This window comes from Urocampus carinirostris, chromosome 2 (assembly GCF_059441175.1).
Source record: "Urocampus carinirostris isolate Australia breed hairy pipefish chromosome 2, RoL_Ucar_1.0, whole genome shotgun sequence".
NCBI lineage: Eukaryota > Metazoa > Chordata > Actinopteri > Syngnathiformes > Syngnathidae > Urocampus > Urocampus carinirostris.
Genome location: NC_142350.1, coordinates 23807569 through 23828106, shown reverse-complemented (window position 1 = coordinate 23828106; position 20538 = coordinate 23807569). Strand labels below are relative to the sequence as shown.

Here is a 20538-nt window from a genome sequence, read left to right as displayed (position 1 = left end):
TGGGTGAGGTAGGCCCACCATCAGGTTTGATTAATAAAATACACCACTCTGTAATGTCTAATACGAGAAAAAAATATCCAAACAAAATAACCCTGAAAAGTTGTGTCTTTGAATGGAAATCAACCAGGATAAACTACATGTTTGTGTTGGAAACAAATAAATCTTAATTCTAATGCAGAGTTCTTCAACATGGTGACCGCTGAGGTGCTCGTGGACCTGTTCAGAAAATACCTCACCAGTACTGGATCATTGTGATTTTCTACTAAAATGATTGTTTTTCTATTTAACCCTACTTCCGATAAATAACTCATCCGCTGCCAGCCGAGTTAACAACTAATGGTGGAACAGTGGAGAATTGATGTTTAACTCAAGTGACTGGCATTAAACTAAAAATGGATCTTTGCTGTCTGTCGTTGTTTCTGGCAGCTAATTAGATAAGGAATTACAAATTATTTCATTGGGAAAATTCTTTATAAGCCAACCAGTTAATTGTGGTATTTAACGTATTCACTGCCAGCTCAGTTAATTCATCGATAGCTTAGTTAAAAAGAAAATAGAGGACTGCAGTCCAAACCTGTCCGTGGCAAATTGAAATACTGTAATCGTATGTAATTATTGTTAGAGAATGAGTTAACCTGGTAATAAGGTTGTAAAGACAGTAACACAATAAGTTGTTATCTTAGAAATGCATATCAAACACGGTGCCCTTCCCGCTAATTAGTAACAAACAGTAACTCTCGGCTTCAGAAAGGTTATCTTAAAGTCCCAGTGTGTAATATTTGACCACTAGATGGCCATGTTGTCTAATGCGAACATAAACTTGTGCCGCAGCAAGACGACAAACATGGTGTTGACCTTAGGTGTGGATTCCACAATGTAGAATACAAATTTCTCCACCTATAATTTTTTTTATAATAAAAAATAACATTATTAAAGTTAATGTAGTTATTTCTAGTGTTAAAATCAATGTTTGATTGTTTTCTATTTACTAAATGAAAGGTTTTTTGTACCACAAGTAGGCACTAAATATATCAAATTGTTGTTTAAACCTATCTATGGGGTCGGCCATTTTTACTTTACACTAACTGTCGTTTGAAAATGACGTCACGCTGGCGCCACGCTCTGTTGGCCAATGTCACGAGACCAATTCCCAAGCAACGTTATTTTTAAATGACTTATAAATTGTTCATACTTTGGTGGATACAAACATACATTTAAATATATATGGACAGTTTTTAATTTTGAATCTGTTGTATATGACACAGTTAGATTTCCTAAGGGGCCGGAAGTCCCACCCCCCCTCACCCACCTGACCAGGTGACATCGTTTAACAAGCAGCTAATCTCCAAGCAGTGGGCAACTGAATCTACAGGTGTGCGTTTGCATGCCTTTTTTCGAGCATTTTCTTTTCTTTTTGTATGCAAACTCTTAGTAGTCATTACTACTCCTTGTTTTCGCTGAGTTTTCCTTTTAAATCCCGCGTTTGAGGCGAAAGCGTGGACGAGAGAGTTGCCGAGGTTGCCAGGAATGTTTGAAGCTGAAAAGTGAAGTTTATAAAGTCAACAAAAAAGGTAGGAACCGCTGAAAGAAAATTCCATATGATACATAATGTGCATTCCTCAATTGGTTTATGTGAATTTTTGGGTCAGAAAACTCATTGTATTCATGTCATTTAATTAGCGGTTCTTATTTTCCTGCCGGAATTTACAATTGTAAACGAATATGCTGACGATTTGAATTTACCCAATTCACCAAAATAAACGCAAAATGACGTGTCACAAATGTTTAAAATTTTCGATTGTAAACATTGTGTGGAATGCATCGATCGGCTCAAGTCTTAAGTGTCGCGATAACAATCATCAATAGAGACCCTCAACAAATATTTTGTTCACGTAATGGTCTAGAGCAGGGGTCGGGAACCTTTTTTTTTTTGACTCCAGATCGAATTTATTAAGCACTTTTCAGTGGTAACATTGCCATTCAAAATGCTGCCTAAAACCCCTCAGTGTACAATAAAACAATAAAATCTCATTTATTCCCAACTGACAACCCGAATGGGCAAATACACACTCATACAATTATCAAACAACAAAAACAAAATGCATGGGAATAGAAATGGCGTATGATTACAGCAAGTCACAGATTAACTAAATGAGGAAAATAAATGAATGCAAAATATTGAGACTTTGTTTTTTCAGTGAGCGCTATACATATTATTGGTCTCCAACGTGGTACCTGGGGGCACCCAGGTGCCCCCTGATGACATCTGAAGTGGCCGTGGACTTTTGCTAAAAATGGCTCCAATGCTGGGGCATTGTGATATTCTAGCAAAATGCCTTTTTTAGTTGTCTATTTAACCCTACTTTCAATAATTAACCGGGTAATAACATAGTTGTTATTCTTGAAATTGAAATCAAAGTGCCTTTGCACTAATAACAAAAAGGAGCTCTCAGCTTGAAAAAGGTCGGAGACCCTCCGATATGTTTTTAGAACAAGCTGCTCAAATGTTTATATCCAGACGTCCAAGCCTTGAGTTTTCAATATTGAACCTAGTTCCTGCCATGTTGTATCGCGTCTATTTTCTTATGTTGCTCCCCCAAAAATCTCTATCAAACCAAATTCTCTGTAAATTCAGGGTACAATAAGACAATGTCCCCCCCCTTTATCCCTATCCAACAACCTAAACACCTAAATCACACAAAGGTTGAAATACAATAAAATGAATATTAATAATAGAAATAAAATGACCATGGCAAGGCACAGACTAACCATGTTAGGAAAGAGACCTAAGGGTGGCTTGTACACACTGATAGACATGTTAGCAGATGACCTAAAATGGGATCATTCAAAATGACCAGCCAATGGGGTAACCCTTCAGTGCATTTTATTTCAGAATAACCACTTAACATTCCTGTGACATTGGCCTAAAATCCCAAATCAAAGATGTCACCAAAGTCAATTGAATTCTCTTCGTGAATCGTTTGGATAATATGGACACTTTTGGTCTCTTTTTGAAAGGGAATACACTCAACGTTTTGGCCCCACTGCAAGTACTACAAACATTGAATCCTCTGAGTTGAAACACGCAGAAATAGGCTTTTATCTACATCTTTTGCAATGACTAATGGCGATGTTTTTGTGAAGAGTACATTTTGAAAAGCATGGCCGACTTCAGAGACTGTTGGTTCCTACGGACACGTATTTGTTTACACTCTGACGGGCTGCCAGAAGAACGTTAATCTCTTTTTCTGGATCCTATCTTGGAGATTCTTTAAATCTACAGTGTCGTCAATTGTAATTCATAACGTGAGCAAACTACGCGGTTGAAATAATATCCAGGAAATGGTAAAAGGAGGATGTTACATTTGCATGTCGTAATGACTCGTATTTGCTAAAAATGCAGAAAAAAATCTAAAGGGCATTTCTTACCAGCCTTCAAGGTAAAGAATGCGCTACAGCGTTCCTCCTGCTACTGGTAATACCGTGGTATTGCACTCTCGTTTTCAGGGCGTTAGAAAAGTGAATTTGATTTCTGAGCGAGATGTATTCATTAAAAGTGCCACACTTTGCTTGCTAGCCATACGTTTTTAACCTTCTTTAGAGCAGAGGCTTTTTTTTTTTCCTTTTTTGTTAAAAAAATCTCAACACACAGTCCATTGAAAATGTTCAAGAGTTGTTTCCTTGGCACCAGTTTCATGCATTTTCATTGAACCTAAATAATGTTAACTAAATTAACAGGATTTTTTTTTTTTTGTGGTGACTTGTCATTTTAGGTTTTGTTATTTTTTAAGTTTTACTATATTTTTATTTCGCTTTTCTTGAAAACAATATAGGACTTGAAATTAGCAAAAATATCTGCCAGTGAAACAAAAATATTTGTTTACATTTTTAAAATGGCTGCGTTAAACAAAATAAGTTGATAGAATCTACTGATATGGATACATGTGAAGAAAGCAAAAGATAAATAATGCCATGCTTTTTTCCTTAAATTGGGCAATTTCCTGCAGCAGACTAGACAAAGGTCTCACTGCACCCCCTCAGTAGCAAATAGTCCGAGTGTTCGTTCGACGAGTTAACGTGACCTTAAGTTTTTTTGTGCCCGATTGTGATAGATCCTTCTTCGGTCACAGCGTGATCTGCCATCATTGATTGACTCGGCTTGTGCTCAAGTGGCGCATGATTCTTTTTGCTTGTTATCCTCAAAACAATAAAGTCGCGTGGAATTATTCGTCCTGAGCTTTGAAATTGCTCTTATGTCACGTTTCGACACCAGTGGTTGAGTCTTTTTTTTTCTTCCCCTTTAGAACAAACTAATTTGGAGACATTGGGTCCATCCTGGAAACCTATACCATTTTAAAAAAAAAATTATAAATAAATACACAAGACGACATTGCCATGTTCTAATTATTTTATTTGTTTGGTTTTGAAACCTTCACAATCAAAGCAACCTTGTTGAATATTTAGTTTTGAAGTATTGTCATTGTATATATATATATATATTTTTTTTTTTTTGTCGCGTTACTGTAGTTTATTTTTGTAGAATTTCTTTAGATGTTTCAGTATTAAGGCAGTTGTATTTTTGTAGTATTACTTTCGTAATATTTCCATAGTATTATAGTTTTACTGTAGTGATATTTTGAAGTATATTCATTTTAGCATTTCTACAATGTTTCTGTATTTTTCCATAGTAATTTGGAGTATTTCTCTAGAATTTTTGAATTACTACTACAATGTGTTTTTTCTTTCTGCTGTAATATTACTGTAGGAGCGTTTTTCTATTCCTGTGTTACTACTTTCGAGTATTCCTATACTATTTATTTGTTTCAGAATGATATTACATGAAGTCTCTGATTTGAAGCGCTAAATTTGATATTTAGTTCTGTCATTTTGTAGTATTTTTGTAAAATTTGTTGCAGACAAACAAAGGGACAATGTGAGCACAAAAAATATTAGTACTACTTTACTTTTATATATCTTGTCCTTCTATCTTGACCATTTTTGTCTGGCGGGCCAGATGAAAAAGCTTGCCGGGCTGCATGTGGCCCCCGAGCTGTAGTTTGCATACCTCTGCTTTAAGGGGATATTGGTTTCATCCTGCAAGATAATGTATGCATTTATTCCACAATTTGGCATGAATTAGTGCTGATTTTGTGCAAAAGAGGCTTTATCGTTTCTAATCCTGTTTTGGCGTCCTTGAGCCAAAATCTACCTCTTGTGGCCTTCATTCGCCTTTATGCTTATGTCGGCGCAAATGTGCACTTGCCTGAGTTTTAAATCTGTTTACGGAAAGTGCCTTAACTGTATAACACTGTTCTTACAGAAGGTGAATTAAAATAAAAAGAGCACTTTTGGGCATAAATCAGTGGCCACTTCTGTATTCATGCAAGATAGTTAGGTGTTTTTAAATGTTTGCTTTTGCTTGTTCAATATGCATGAGAAATTGGATTGCTTGAAGAAACATGAATCCAAATAGAGTTTGAAATCTAAATGGACAATAGAAGTGTTGTTCACAGCTCTTTCAAGCAGATCCTGAGATAATCCATAAAATAAAAGCATTTAAAGGGACCTTCCAATGGTGTAGTAGTTTCTATTCACATTTATCTGCTGTTTACTTTTTAAAATGAATATCTTTCTGAATACTTTTGCAAGTATTTGATGAATTACTGTATTTTCAAATGTATACAATATAACACGTCAAAGTCGGGGCCCGTAGTTTTCTTTGGGCCTGGGATCTTGATTCATCATTGTATCATTCACCAGGAATCATGTGCATTTGTTTTCACTGTGTGTTACTTCTTGTACTTTATTTTTGTACCCAAGTGAACAATAGAAAATTTTTATACACTGTTGAAGTGATTTGATTAAAGTTTTGCTAAAATATAAAATGTAGACTACTGACTGTGCCTGAATAATCTTGATTTTTGTGTTTAATCGTTTTAGTAATGGAGATTTTCATATCAAGGACATTTGATCTTTTTTGCCTGTTTGAAAACTGCAGAAACGCCGTATCGAAGGGCTCCGCTCCCCCTTTCTCCTTTTAAGTTCAAACTCCATTGATACATTTTCAACATGTTACCTAGTGTTTACTATGTTTGTGTACTGTAATGCTAAATGTAATTCACCCCGGTCATCCTGGAAGGGGGATACCACTTGTGAGGTCCCTTCTCAAGGTTTCTCTTTTTCCTCACGCTGAGGTTTTTGAGTTGTTCCTTGCCCGCATGTTGGTTTAAGATCAGGTAATTGTGTCATTGTAATCCTGTGCAGTCCTTTGAGATATTTTTGTGATTAAGGGCTATATAAATAAATTTGACTTGACTTGACATGAGTTCTCCCTTTATTTTGAATGTGTTTACACTTTGTTACAAAAGGAACCCATGACAGGAAAAATCTGAAGTAAAAAACTCAATTTATTTTACAATTATTATGCATTTTAATACTGTGTTCATTTATAAATCAAGACCAAAGAACAAACCATTTTTCCAGGCTTGAGAAAGTCATTCATTGAGAACATTGATTTTCAACAGGCATAAAGTACATGAACTATTATACCTATGTTATTTTTATGAAAATCGTACATGGGGAAATGTGTATTTTATCTATACCTAGTCGTCGCTACCATGTTTGTCTGGTATCTTGCTGCTAGGCTGTGCTCATTTGCCACTGTTGTTTATTCTCATTAGAGAATACATTGCCATTTAGTGGTCAAGTATTAAATAATGCACTTTAAAAAAAAAAGTACAGTAGAACGCATTTTTTAAATTACAATGCAACATTCACACATGCATAAACCAATAGACTGTTGAGCCAATCAGAATGAAGAACACATTGCAGTATGCGAATCAGTGAAGTAGCGAGACTGTGAAAAATGAGTTGTACTACAGCAGAGTTTACTGTTTTTTTCGTGATTAATCTTAAAATGTCAACAACCTTCTGTAGTTTTTGTGTACTCTCGTTTTTGAGTGAGTGTTGTGGAAAATTATTTTAATGCAACTCGCTTAAATGTTGTCATGTAGGTTTCTATCATGGACAGTATTTTTGACAATCTCGCCAAAACTGTAAGTATCCGCTACACTCTGTTTATTGATGTGCTCATTCCTCACACAAATAATAATGGAAACTGTTTTGAAGGAGTTTATCAGCGTCTTTGTTGGCAACCCAAGGCTCCAAAAACTGGACTTCTGGCACACGCATGTCGACTATGAAATCTGCCTCCAGGTGAGTTGCACAATTTTTTTTCTTTTTCCCACCGTTCGCTAACTTTTTTGCGTGGTTTTCCTAGACAAACAGCATGTGCTTTCGTAAGAAGGCCTCGATGGTGAGGCGGCGCTACGATGAATTTGTTTGGCTGCGACGTTGCCTGGAACAAAACGCGCTCATCATGTACGTTGATTGTGTACTGGACTCTTTTTGAGGGGAAATCCTGGTGAAGACGCGCTGTTCTTTGTGTCTTGCGGCAGAGAAATCCCCAAGTTGCCCCCTTGGAATCCTTTCTTCAGCGTGAAGAACGTCGAGCAGGTCCGGCAACGGATGCAAGGCCTGCAAGACTTTTTAGAAAGGTGAGTTCCGACCCCCAGGTGGTCTGATGACGGTCGTAAGTTGTTGGTGAACGAAACGGCTCTATGATTTTAAAGATGAGAAACCTCGGAAACACCCTTACTCTCTCCATGTTTCTCTTGGTCTCTATCATTTTCAAACTCTTACACTTTTTTTGTCTCTCACTCCCTTTGTCTTTCTCTCCCTCTGTCTTTATCTCTCAATTTACTTCATTTATCACTCTCACCATCTTTTACATCTCCCATTTTCTCTTATTTTCATTCTCTTGCTTTCTGTCTTTCTCTCTCGCTTTCTATTTTTGTCTCTCACTTTCTTTCTAGCATTTTTTTTCTCTTGCTCTGTTTCACTTTCAATCTTTTTCTTCCTCACTCCCTTTGTCTCGCTGATGTTATTTATCTCAATCCATTTATTTCTCCAGCTTTCTCATCTCCTCTCACTCTTTCTCCTTGTAACCTTTCTCTCCCTTCATCTTTAACTAAATCTATTTCTTCCTCTAACTCTTTCTTTCACTCCCCCTCTGTATTGCTCTTTTAATCTTTCAATTTTTCCTTCTCTATTTGTCTTTCTCTCTCAAAGGGTCTTTTGACAGGTCAATAAGAGTAGCGTGATGTTTTCTCATAATTGGGTACGATTTCACTGTATATTGAAAAAATAGGCTATTATAATTTAGTATCATTTAAAATGTGTTGCGAAATGTCTTAAAATATCACGAAATACAAGAGAACTCTGAAGAACCGTGGGAGCCGAAAGAGCAGTGTATCCCTTCGCTACTGGGTGACGCTTGTGTATCTGTGTAATCGGCGCTTCTGGTTTTCTTTGTAGTGTTGTCCGCACGCCGCTGCTGTTATCAGACAGCCGGCTCCATTTGTTCCTCCAGTCCGACCTAAGCGTCAAAAAGATGCAGCGTTGCGCTCTGGGTAAAACCAGGTACACTGTGGCCGAAGCCATTCAGTGCTTCGGCGGAGGCTGCATCACCACAATAGGAGACAAGGACTCTCGCGACTCGGACTGTGACAGGTATTTCCCTTTTTTTTCGCCGCCCCCCCCCCCCCCAAGTCTTCAAAAAGTCACTTCATGATTTTGGGTTCCGATCCATCTAGCGCCAGCACGTCTTCGTCCGGCTTGGGCTTAAGCGTGGACAGCACGGTTCACTTTTTCGAGCCGTCCGAAGGAGGAGATGGCGAATTGTGCAGTTTCGATTTAGTCACCCGCAAATCGTCTTTGTGAACGTCCACAACTTTTGCGCGTGTCTTTATCTGTTTTTGTTTTAATGTTCTGTTGTGTAAGAGTAATGCTGCTGATTTCATCGTGTCAACCAAAAGAATATTTCATGTTTTTTTAAAAAGAAAATGTAAAGATAATCTACATTTATAAATTCTTAATTGTTACCCTATGTTTATATTTTTTAGCATAATTTTCGCAGAGGTTTTAAAGAAAACTTTAATGATGTGTTTAAAGGAGAAATAAAATGCTTTTGAAGTAGAAAAATATCTTCAGGTACTGTGCTGTTTGTTTCTGTTGATGGAAATGCACTACAGAGCCCAGTAGAGGGAGTCCAGGCATCAGTACAACTATGGGGAAGGCCTGTGCTCACTGCTCACTCGTGTTCACCTTGATTTTCTCAGGTATGGATTTCATCATTAGTTTGCAGTACATTCTTCCATAACTATACTAGCGAACTCGTATACATCTATACCTACATTTAGACCAGTTGTTCTCAATCTTTTCTATAGCACCGGACAGTTTAATCTCTGACAATATTCTCAGGCCCTGCCCAATGATAACATTAGTAGTAGTTATAATGGATACAAACATGTATCTCCATTATGTTCTCACTAAAGATGGAAATGGCTTAAGACATTCAATGTTCATTCTATTTTTACTCAAGTACCAGAGAATAAAGAACAAAGTTGTCCTAAAAAATCTAATAAAAAAAAAAAAAAGCACGACGAGGTAAAAAGATTAATCTCTGTATCTGATGTTGATCATTCTGACTTTGAAGGACAGTGAACAATACTAAAATATTTACAATGTATAAAAGTTGTCTGATTTTATTCATGGCTCCACGTATTCGCAATTGTGATGAATGCCTTTTCCCATGTCATCTACATCCCTGATGGTTAGGGGTGGGTGATCGATTCCAATGCCAATACATTAACCAGCTCAGTAGCCTAGATGGTAGGGCGCCCGCTCCGAGACTGGGAGGTCGCTGGTTCAAGCCTCGGCCGAGTCATACCTAAGACTTACAACATTGGTACTCATTGCCTCCCTGTTTGGCGCTCAGCATTATGGATCGGAATTGGGGGGTTTGGTCACCTAATGACTAAAATGGCTGCGCCCTGTTTGGCTGCCCCTGCATCGGCTTGCTACAGTTTCACTGTACGGGTAAGGTGTATCGACATTTCGTTCTGTGTGCATTGTTACAAAGAAGGACAATAAAAGTAAATTCTATTCTTCTTGCGTTTGGATATGTTTACTGAATAATTGAATAGCTACCTCATCGAGTAGGTTGATCATCACGATAAAAACGCCAAGAATATCTTGGGCACTTTTTTTTAAGCTACATTGGAAACGGTATAAAAATATCAATATTTCTATAAAAAACTGTTTTAAAAGAAAATTAAGTCATACATAAAAAAGCAAATGAACAAATATAACCTGGTAAATGAAGTCTACAACTTCCATTGCATAATATTTGAAAAATGAAGTCAAAGTGCCAATTTTCTTTACACTGTATTGTTTCCAATAACAGTATAAAAATTAAGATAAGGGAGTCCATCAAAAAAAGCAGCAAGGTAACAAAAATACAAACGCTGTATAATTTAAACAAGACATTTAAAATACCTCTCACTCCACAATATTTCATAAAGTCAGTCGCGCACAAAAGGTACAATTTAATTGAATTTGAAGATTTATGTCATCTTACCAACCGACTTGCAGCATTATGGTGATAGTTCAAATGAGATGGTATCATTCTCAAGATACTAGTATGAATACGATCCAAGTACGCGCTCGGTATTGCTAATATTGTAATCTGGCTCGATTCACCCACCATTACTAGTGGTCTTGTGGTTAAAATTCACCATTGTAACGCCGCGGGTTCGATTTCCGTTGCGGCTGATGTTGGGCAAATGTGGTCAACGGGTAATGTATTACTGTCAAAGCAAAAAAATAAAGGCAAACTTTATCTTTTATCTTACTTTCTACGCGTACCGGTCCGCGGCCCGGTGCTTGCTGAACACTGATTCCGACATGATGTCCTTAAAAGCCGTCAATTGGGGTTTTCTTGCGTCGCCCTACTTGCTCAGCTCCAAGGTGGCTGCACAAAGGAAGACTTAGCTCTGGGTTTGACAGCTTTACAGGTCGGAGACGACAGCAAATTAATGACTATAACGTACGCTCGTGGGGACTCGTGGGCCAGGAACACGACAGTCTGAAAATGTGTGAGTAAATGAAGGCCAGAGGTAGCAGACAGCTCTGTAAATTGAAAGCTGATGACATAAGCGAAAGCTCATTAAAGGAGACAGCAGTTGTAGCGTCCCCTCGTCCCACCTCGACCCTCCCGTCAACAGCTGGACCGACGCGGACCGAGACCGTAAACCCGGTCTTCGGCTCTTCCCGGACCTGCGGCAGTCATAATGAAGCTGTCAGTGACTTTGCACGTTTGCCTCGCCGGGTGAAATGAACACTTTCTCTCGTTTGTTTATAGTGTTGGCGGCGCCATCTCGCTTCAGAGCTGAGCTTAAGCTCTTATCAAAGCGGTCTATGTACAGAGGTGGGTAGTAACGGGTTGCATTTACTTAAGGTTTGGGACAAATTGTACTTCTAGGAATATTTTTCTATCACTATACTTTTGACTTTTACATGAGTAGATTTGAGAAGAATAAATGATACTCTTACTCCACTACATTGAACCCAGTACTTAAGCATGCGAATTCCTCCACTTCTTTCTCAGTGTCCTATAAGCCATGTGGAGCCCAAAAGGTTATAAAAGAAAAATAACACAAAAATCAAACTATTAATGCGGTTGTATTTACTTTCTTTTCAAACGGTTATTTCATTTTATTTAAATGCATGCTGCGTTTTATTACATTTTGTTTCCCAGATAAGGGGCACATTAAAAATCTTTTTTCCCCTAATCCTCAAAATAAAAATGACAAATTGAGTTTCCCAGTACAATTTTTTAATTTTATCAAAACAACTATTCTGCAAATCCTTAATAAGCAAACTTAAGGCAGCACCCTACAAGAGAGTAGTCATGTCAATCTGCACAAAATGTGCTGCATCCAACTTGGTCATTTTGGCAATAGGCTTATATTGATACATGCAGAATGCGTTGCGTTCCTTGTGAGGCTTCAAATTAGGCTTAAGTTTTTACGGCTCCTAAACATTTCATTTTTGGTCCAATATGGCTCTTTCAATGTTTTATGTTGCTGACCCTTGGGTTAGATTGTTCTGACTGCAGAGCCTGTTTCAAAAGTACTGGGACTTTAAATCTGCTACTTGAGCTTAATGTACTACTTTGATTTGTATTATACTGTTTATTAATTTACTGAGATTTAAACGAGGTAAATTTATTAAATTAAAAGTAATTTATTGTTGCTTGGATGGGATTTGATGATCTTATTGAATGGTTGTTTATAAAATAGACCTTGCGACAGTTTCCAAGTACAAAGTCATTTTCTACTTTTACTCAAGTAATTTTTTGTTTTATTTCTTGAGTCACATTATTCTGAAGTATTAGTACCTGAGTAACATTTTTGACTACTGTACCCACCTCTGACTCTGCATCTATGGACTGCAAGTGTGTGCTGGTTTGGAGGGGGAGGTTAACATTTAAATATTGAGTATTCAGCGTCCATATCCATTTCGGCTGGTAATTTATAACTCAATTTCCAGAGTGCACTGGAGCACTTCAAGCCTCCAAAACAGCCAACAAAAGGCTCAGCCTCAAATTGTATTTCAAAGCAATTAGGGTGTCCGCTGAGTTGTGAAAGCAACACCATGGCGATGCTCCGTCTCTTTTATGTACAGTATATATTTTTGAATTGTTCATTTTCTGTCACATTTGACTGATTAAAAATGAGTATTTTATGATTCCAGCTTTTCCATCTCATGATTTGTAATAGAATGGACTTTATTGTCATTGATATCAATGTGGTGAAATATTGTATTTCACCAGGAAGAGCATTCTCCTCCATGTTTCTCTGAATTATGTTTTTCTTCCGATATCAATCCTGCTTTTCCTTCCCTTCACCTCCTTTGACGCATATGTCAAGTCATTTTTATTTGTATAGCCCTTAATCACAGAGTCTCAAAGGGCTTCACAGGTTATTACACAGACTATTATTACACCATCCCCTGATCTGGAACCAACATGAGGGCAAGGAAAAACTCAAAAACCTCAACATGAGGAAAATTAAGAAAACCTGAGAAGGGACCGCACATGTGGCATCCCCCTTTCAGGATTACCAGACAGCAAAGGATGTTGCTATCACAAATAATAGAGATATTGTCCATGAAAAGTATAGGTTATTCATATGATATAGAGTAGAAGTGTGTTTTAAACTTGGATTTAAACATTTCCACTGAGGTTGCAGAACGGATCTCAGGGGTAAGAGCATTCCACAGCACCGGGGCCCGGATGGAGAACGCTCTCGAACTAGCGGAACACTTCTTGGCTCTTGGGATTACCAGAAGACCAGTGCTCACGGAACGAAGGCTTCGGACCGGAACATAGGGGGAAATCAGATCTGAAAGGTATGAGGGAGCAAGTCCATGTATGATTTTGTATAATACTAAGAGAACCTTGAAATCACATCTTAGGCTAACAGGGAGCCAATGCAGGTTAGCCAAAATCGGCGTGATGTGATCGGACTTTTTTGGTAGGATCTGAACCATGAGAGGACGGTTCCTGAGAGACCAATCCATTTTTACAGCCGTTCTAGTAGGATATTATGGTCCACTGTGTCAAAAGCAGCACTAAGGTCCAGCAGCAGCAAAAGTGATTGGAAATCTGTATGGATGCCAATGTCTAATGATACCAGTGGTACTCTCCTTTTAAATGTGAGGGTCAACTTTCTTTAACTTGTTTCAAAGGCCAACGCGACTTCCTGTGACTGTACTTGCCTCTAGTTCACCCTTAAACATCCCAAGAGCAGTGTTGCTTGATCATTTGCGTTATGTTTCAAATTTGATGGGTATCAAGTAGTATTTGATTGTATCTGCATGTCATCGTTCCTGGAGGATTGAAAAAACTCCAGCGACATGTCAATGATGCCGATAACTTACACTTCTGTTAAATTTGGATGTATAATGTTAGGACTTAAAATATCAGTGTTTCAAATGTAGCGGTTTGTATTGCAGAATTTATGCTACTTTTGTATTTAAGCCCACATTTGTTTTTGTATGCTTTTATTTCTTTAACCTTATTTCAATTTGTTTTTGTATATTTGGTCAATTTTATATTGGCAATTTGTAGTTGAGCTGAGACTTGGTCAGGACTGGCCATGGTTTTGATCCACTTGTTCTTGTTAGGATATGCCCTCTCCCTCTGTTGCTGGCCAAATTCAGACTGCTCTTGCGTGGTGAAAGGTGTAGCAGCTCTGGGTTCCAGTCTACCGTGAGGGGCGGATCCCCTCTGGTGTTGTGACGGAAACATGATCTGCCTGAACCTCGATTTGGTTCTTTTAACTTAAATGCTCACAATCCCGGAAATAAGAACCAGGATACTGCAAATATTAATTTAACTTTTTACTGAAAGCCAGAAAGATTGAATACGCAACTGTGGGGCCTACTTTAGCATGACGCGGAAGAAGTCTCTTATTTAAGATGGAGCCTAATTCTAAACCCGTTTGGCCGCCCACCCACACAGCCTTCAATCTGACTAGATACTTTTTATCCCCGTAGTGAAATTCACACTTCCAGCAGCATCCTTGTGTTAAAAATTAGACATAGAATACAAAAATATCCAATATAACGTGTTGATATAGAGTATTTAAATAGTGCTATGGAAAATACACACTGCAATAAAAATAAGGTAATATGCAAATGTGGGGGTGGGTCTTAATGTGGGCCTTTATTCCCCGGGGTGGAGTTAAAGAGCCTCATGGCATGAGGAAGAAACTCGGTCTGTTCGTGGAACAAGACTGACAGCAGTCTGTTGCTGAAGCTGCTCTTCTGTTTGGAGATGATGCTGTTTAGTGGATGTAATGAATTGTCCATGATTGACTGCCGCTTGTTCAGTGCCTGTCTCTCTGCTACAGTTGTCAGGCTGTCCAGCTCTGTGCCCACAACAGAGCCTGCTTTCCTCACCAGTTTATTAAGACGAGAGGCATCTTAGCGCTGCCTCCCCAACACACTGCCGCATAGAAGAGGGCGCTTGCCACAACAGTCTCATAGAACATTTGCAGGAGCTTTTTGCAGATGTTGAAGGACGCCAGCTTTCTGAGGAAATACAGTCGGCTTTGTCCTTTCCTGCACAGAGCTTCTGTGTTGGCAGTCCAGTCCAGTCCAGTCCAGTCCAGTTCATTGTCCAGCTGCACACCCAGGTATTTGTAGGTCTGGGCAAACTCTACACATTCTCCTTTGATAGTTACAGGTTCTGGGTGAGTTCTAGTTCTCCTGAAGACCACCACCATCTCCCTGGTCTTGGTGGTGTTCAGGTGCAGGTGGTTAACATCGCTCCATTGGACAAAGTTCTGAATCAATTTGCTTTACTCCTCCTCCTGCACACTTCTGATACATCCCACGATGGCAGTGTCATCAGCAAACCTCTGCACTATGTAAGACTCAATGGTTTTAAGCGGTTTCAAACTTTATTACATGAGCAGGAGTGCTTTTAGATATGGAGATGTCTGAGCAAGGAGAATTTATTATCTAGTGGTACAAATCAAGTCTTTAATCTTAATGTTTTTCATCCAGTGTGTTGGGGCACACTACGGCGCTGCAAGATATTGTCAAGTGTGCCGCATAAATTGCCAAATCTTTGAATAGTTGCATTCTTTCAGTGATCAGCCAGTTAACTAACATTTGTTCATATTAATAGGTGGCAGCAGATTTTATCTTGATTGTATATGCTAATCTGCTCATGAGGTAGTACAGTATTTTTTTTTTTATAACTGAGTTTGCTTGATAAAGCCGTTCAAGATTGATGGCACTGCAAAACATATGTGCAAGAATATTACTTGGATATATAATTTTGTTGATAAATTGTTAAAACGTACTAAAAAAACATTTCACTGACCGATCGTTTAGCTCAGTTCAACTGCATATGAGTTTTATAGAAAAGAACAATTTATATAATTGCAGCAAATACGTACCAAAATTAATTACATGTACGAACACAAACGATAAAAACTTTAGAATGTCCCAATTGGCAGTAAAACCATTTTAGCTTTAAAAACAAAACAAACCATGAATATTGCGGTGGGAATTTTTTAAACTTGAAATGGAAAGTGTGCCTTGAAATTTTTAATTTGAAAAAGTGTACCTCGACTCAAACTTGGTATACGCTGATCTGTCTCATATCTGAGAAGCCTAGTCTAACACTGGGTCAAAGGTGGCAATGCAAATTGTATTTGGGATTATTACCTCTAAAGTGCTACTACGCAGAGCATCATTAAAAGTCGATGTGACTTGCTCCTGCCCTGGTTTGGCAAAGCTGCTGCACTCCTTAAACACACATACTAATTTAGCGCGCACCCTGCACATAGCCCGCCATTTAACTACTAAAATATGACCCCGCACGCAGATAAATGTCAGGGGGCCATCCATCTGCGAGGGTAAAAACTCGCCTAATGAAGATGACATATTACCGGCCCAAATGACCGCAATAAAAGCCGCCGCCGCGCCCGGCGGGACGAACAATGTGAGGTGAGGTCATATCGGGCTGAAGCTTTCTAATTGAACGGGATAAAAGCAACAAGGAGGTATTTCAAAAGACACTCGAGGAGACACGCCACCCTTGACCCTCTCGTATGAGAAGCCGGGCCGTAACTCACGAGGCGGTTCGATGCGGCCGCGTGTCGATGCATCGATTTGCGCTGCTTCAATCTCCCCGCCGCGCTTTTTCCCGTTCCTCGTATTAATTACCCTCCTCCAGCCGTGCGTGTCGTCTTTCTAGGAGCCGTCCTAATTGCTTCTCCACAGAGCAGTTACGAGCGCAGGACGGGAAGCGCATTTGCATTCCGGATGAAGAGTGCGGGCGGTGCCCTCCTGCCACATACTGAGCAGCTTCACTTTTTCTATACCTCCCTCGCGAATCTATCCTTTCCTTTATACCTGTCTACTTCATTTCACAGCATGGCTCCCCTTGCATTGTCTTTCCATAGAGTTCCAAGGTCGACGGGAGCTTGCTCATCTGAGCAAGGTTTATTACCTTTAATGCAGGTATGGATGAGCCAATTTGTGCGTGTGAATGTGTGTTTGTGCACAAGCATAACCGGGGGTCTGCTAATGTGAACATAAATACTCTCCCACTTACAAGCGAAGCCCACTCCAGCCTATTCTTTGGCCTCGGCTGATCGATACAGTTAAGGCAGCAAATCAAGGCTAAGCATTCCCGGGCGCTCAACTTTCTCAGCATCACTCGCGCAGTGTCGGGACCAGAGGTGGGTAGTCACGAGTTGCGTTTACTTGAGTAAGTTTTGGAACATTTTAAGTATGATTAATTTACTATTCTTTTTCCTTTTCCTTGAGTAGATTTGTGAAGAAAAAACGGAACCTTTCGCTACAGTTACTTAATAACACATATTCCTACTTGACTTTTCTTTACTGTCACCTGTTTGATGGCCAATCTATGCGGCATTAGCCCTGGCTACGTCACTAGCCAGGCTGCAAAACCGGCGTATGTGTAATCTGCCTTTGTTTTTTTTCCCATCCTCAAAAATGACATCAAAAATCGGATTTCTTGGTTGCATTTCTTTAATTTTATCAAACAAAAACATTCTGTAATTTATTTAGTAACAAGGTTAAACTTGAGGTGGTATCGTATAATAGTAATGCTGCATCCAACTTAGTATTTTTGATAGGAGGCTAATATATATATATATATATATATATATATATATATATATACACACACACACATTTGTTGTGTTCATTAGAAGGCACACATATCAATGGGGCAAACGTTATCACACTTTTACAGGAAACGTGTTCTCATTTTTTTGTCTTTATTTGTAGAATGTCCTAACACCTTGACTGGAACAAGAAAGAAAACGTCTTGGACAGGACCCCGGAAATGGAAAAGGAGATATTCGGTTTAAAGCCCAGAGACAAAATGCATATGGACTGTCCCTGCTAAGTGTTGGTTTGCAAGCTTTAAATATAAAAGCTTAACTGTTTCCATAGGTTAGTGTATACAGTTTCTTCTATTTCGGTTTTCATGCGAGTATATGGTAATTTGTAACTGGACATTTACTTTTAGAGTGTCTGGGAGGTTACTGGGTTACTTTTTACATGAACTATTTTTCAGTGACACGCCCAACATTGCGCACACACATACGTGTGTGGGTGCTACGAATGCTCGAATGAAAAAGTGCACGTGAAGATGTAGGTAGTAATGGTCTTCACTTTCACTCGAGGAAATTCCCTATTCCCATAGCTATTTACATTAACAACACGGATGTGCCAGCAGAATGTCTCGCTAGGCTACGGGCTCCTGAAATGCTTTTTTTGGTTAAAAGAAAATGCATGAGGTGATAAATTTATCATAGCATGCATTTTATTTGATGATACAGCGTGGGAAAATGTCCCTCTGGATCTACAGAATAGGATATTAAACTGCCCCAGAGAGTCACAATGTTGGCACACTAAAATCTGTTTTTTTGTGTGTAAAACTAATCTTAAATAGCATTTGACGTTTGAAAATTTTGCAGAAATTTATAATTTCAAAAGTATAATTTGAATGTTGTACAGTTAAATAAATGTTTTTGAAGGGCAACTATAACCTTTTTATGGTGGGCAAGTGCCAGTACCAGCCTATTTTTCAGGTGGTGCTTCCAATGAAGACATACTAATTAATATCTGATGCTTTCAGCCAGGCTTTGCACAATTAGGGACTACAAATTAAAGGGATAGTGTCACCTTTTTATCCATCCATCCATTATCTGGACCGCTTATCCTCAGTAGGGTCGCGGGGGTGCTGGAGCCCATCCCAGCCATCTCCGGGCAATGGGCAGGGGACATCCTGAACTGGTTGCCAGCCAAACACGGGGACAGACAATTCGCTCATTCACACCTAGGGACAATTTAGACCAGCCAATTAACCTGACATGCATGTTTTTGGAATGTGGGAGGAAACCGGAGTGCCCGGAGGAAACCCACGCAAGCACGGGGAGAACATGCAAACTCTGCACAGGAAGGTTGGTAGCTGGATTTGAACCCATGACCTCAGAACTGTGCCGCACTTGGGCTAACCGCCGTGCTGCCCGGTTACCTTTTTAATTTGATGAAATTTCAAGGAAATGTACACTAAACACTTATTTAGGAGAGGATTTAATGAACTAGAGGAATTGGTACAAATGACTACAATTGGGTATTGTTATCAACCTAAAAGTATCATCATTGATAATTTTAGTATGTGAATTCTGGTCGAATAAAATTTATGACAGACATTTAGAACTTGAATGTTAAGTCTGGTTATTCTAAGAAAATTGTTTGTTTTGGCACAAAATTATTGTCAATTCTTTTTTTTTTTTTGTACAGGTATAGCTGTAATGTTTGGGCATTTAGGAAAATATAAAAATAGATGTGAAGGAGTGATGGAATACCATCCCAAAATCAAAATGTTTTTATTTCCTGCTTTATTTTTATCAATAATGCAAACTTTTATTTTAAGACTTGAGATTCCTTTTGCCAGAAAGGGTCACACATTTTGGTGACTAATATAAAGTTAACATTGCGAGAATCCAAAACATATCATCTTGTGAAATTTGAGCATGCTTGCCTACAACCTGGCTGGACCACTCCTGTATATTACTTCAATATTCTTCTCCAAAGGTAAATGGATTAATGGGCCGTCCCCTCTTAAATTGTTGGCAGGTCTCTTGGGTGAGTGTGGGGGGGGATGTACACAACCCAAATGCTTTGATGCCCAGCTGAGGTAGTAAATCGTAGCGTCGTGCCAACGAGTATTCAGCGCTTGTCGACAAGGGCTGATAACGAGACCATTCTTGGCTTGACCTGAATATGCTGTCTCTTTGAAAAAAAACAACTTGTTGGTCTGGAGGAGAGAGGTGCATCTCAGTTGTGCGGGCATATGTCGTGCACGTGTATGCGTCACACAAGCAATGCTCTTGTGTGTGAGTGAGGATTTAGACCTATCATAAATGAATTCTCCCCCCCAGCCAGTAGCTCATCCTGACACTTTTATACCTTTTTATTTTCAGGCCCATTGCAGCCAAGCCTGGAGATGTGATTTACACCGCCTGGCAGCACGGGCACTGCAGCAAGCAAGACAGATGGAAAAAGGGGGATGGGGGTCTGGTAGGTGCGGTGAAAGAAGATGGTGTAGAGTGTGTGTAATAAAACGGGAGATGTGAAGAGGGGGTCAGAAGAAAGAATAGAGAGAGGGGGAAAAAAGGTCCCCATCTCTCTACCATGCAGGCAGCCCCGACAGCTTAAATCAACAGCCTCTTTCTCCCCTCCCCCATAACGATGGTACCCCCCCACGTCCTGGTGATAGGTGTGTGAAATATTCATGACGCTGCAATTGATTAAAAATGGACGGTATTGTGAGTCAGGGGCGTGGGCTGATATTTCATGGGTACAGATCTCGTGACTGCTGTGAAGACGAGACATCTTGCTTTCAGGGAACATGGTAGGGGGGGTGCAGACAGGTAGAGGCGTAAGGCTAAAAGGGGTGTGTGCATGCGTGAAAGATACCTTTCCGCCAGGGTGGCGTTTGTGCTGTCTCTCTGCTGTAACATCTCACTTTGTCACCCTGTCGCCTAAGAGGAGATGAGCTGCCATGCCCGCTGT

The 20538-nt window shown here is 39.3% G+C and overlaps 1 protein-coding gene across 1 annotated transcript; it reads left to right on the top strand.

Moving 5' to 3' along the window:
- The first annotated feature begins 1300 nt into the window (after window positions 1-1300).
- Window positions 1301-9044, top strand: snx10a (sorting nexin 10a). The gene is made up of 7 exons (XM_088327865.1): window positions 1301-1571; window positions 7014-7055; window positions 7129-7215; window positions 7280-7380; window positions 7458-7556; window positions 8377-8571; window positions 8655-9044. The coding sequence occupies exons 2-7, from the start codon at window positions 7023-7025 to the stop codon at window positions 8779-8781; spliced, it is 642 nt and encodes a 213-aa protein (XP_088183991.1). The 5' UTR covers window positions 1301-1571; window positions 7014-7022; the 3' UTR covers window positions 8782-9044.
- The last annotated feature ends 11494 nt before the right edge of the window (window positions 9045-20538 follow it).

Excerpts from the sequence above, each read along its gene's own strand:
- snx10a (XM_088327865.1), top strand. The coding sequence starts at position 7,023 with ATGGACAGTATTTTTGACAATCTCGCCAAAACT. Across the intron at positions 7,056-7,128 it reads TTGACAATCTCGCCAAAACT|GAGTTTATCAGCGTCTTTGT; the intron begins GTAAGTATCCGC and ends ACTGTTTTGAAG. Across the intron at positions 7,381-7,457 it reads GAACAAAACGCGCTCATCAT|AGAAATCCCCAAGTTGCCCC; the intron begins GTACGTTGATTG and ends GTCTTGCGGCAG.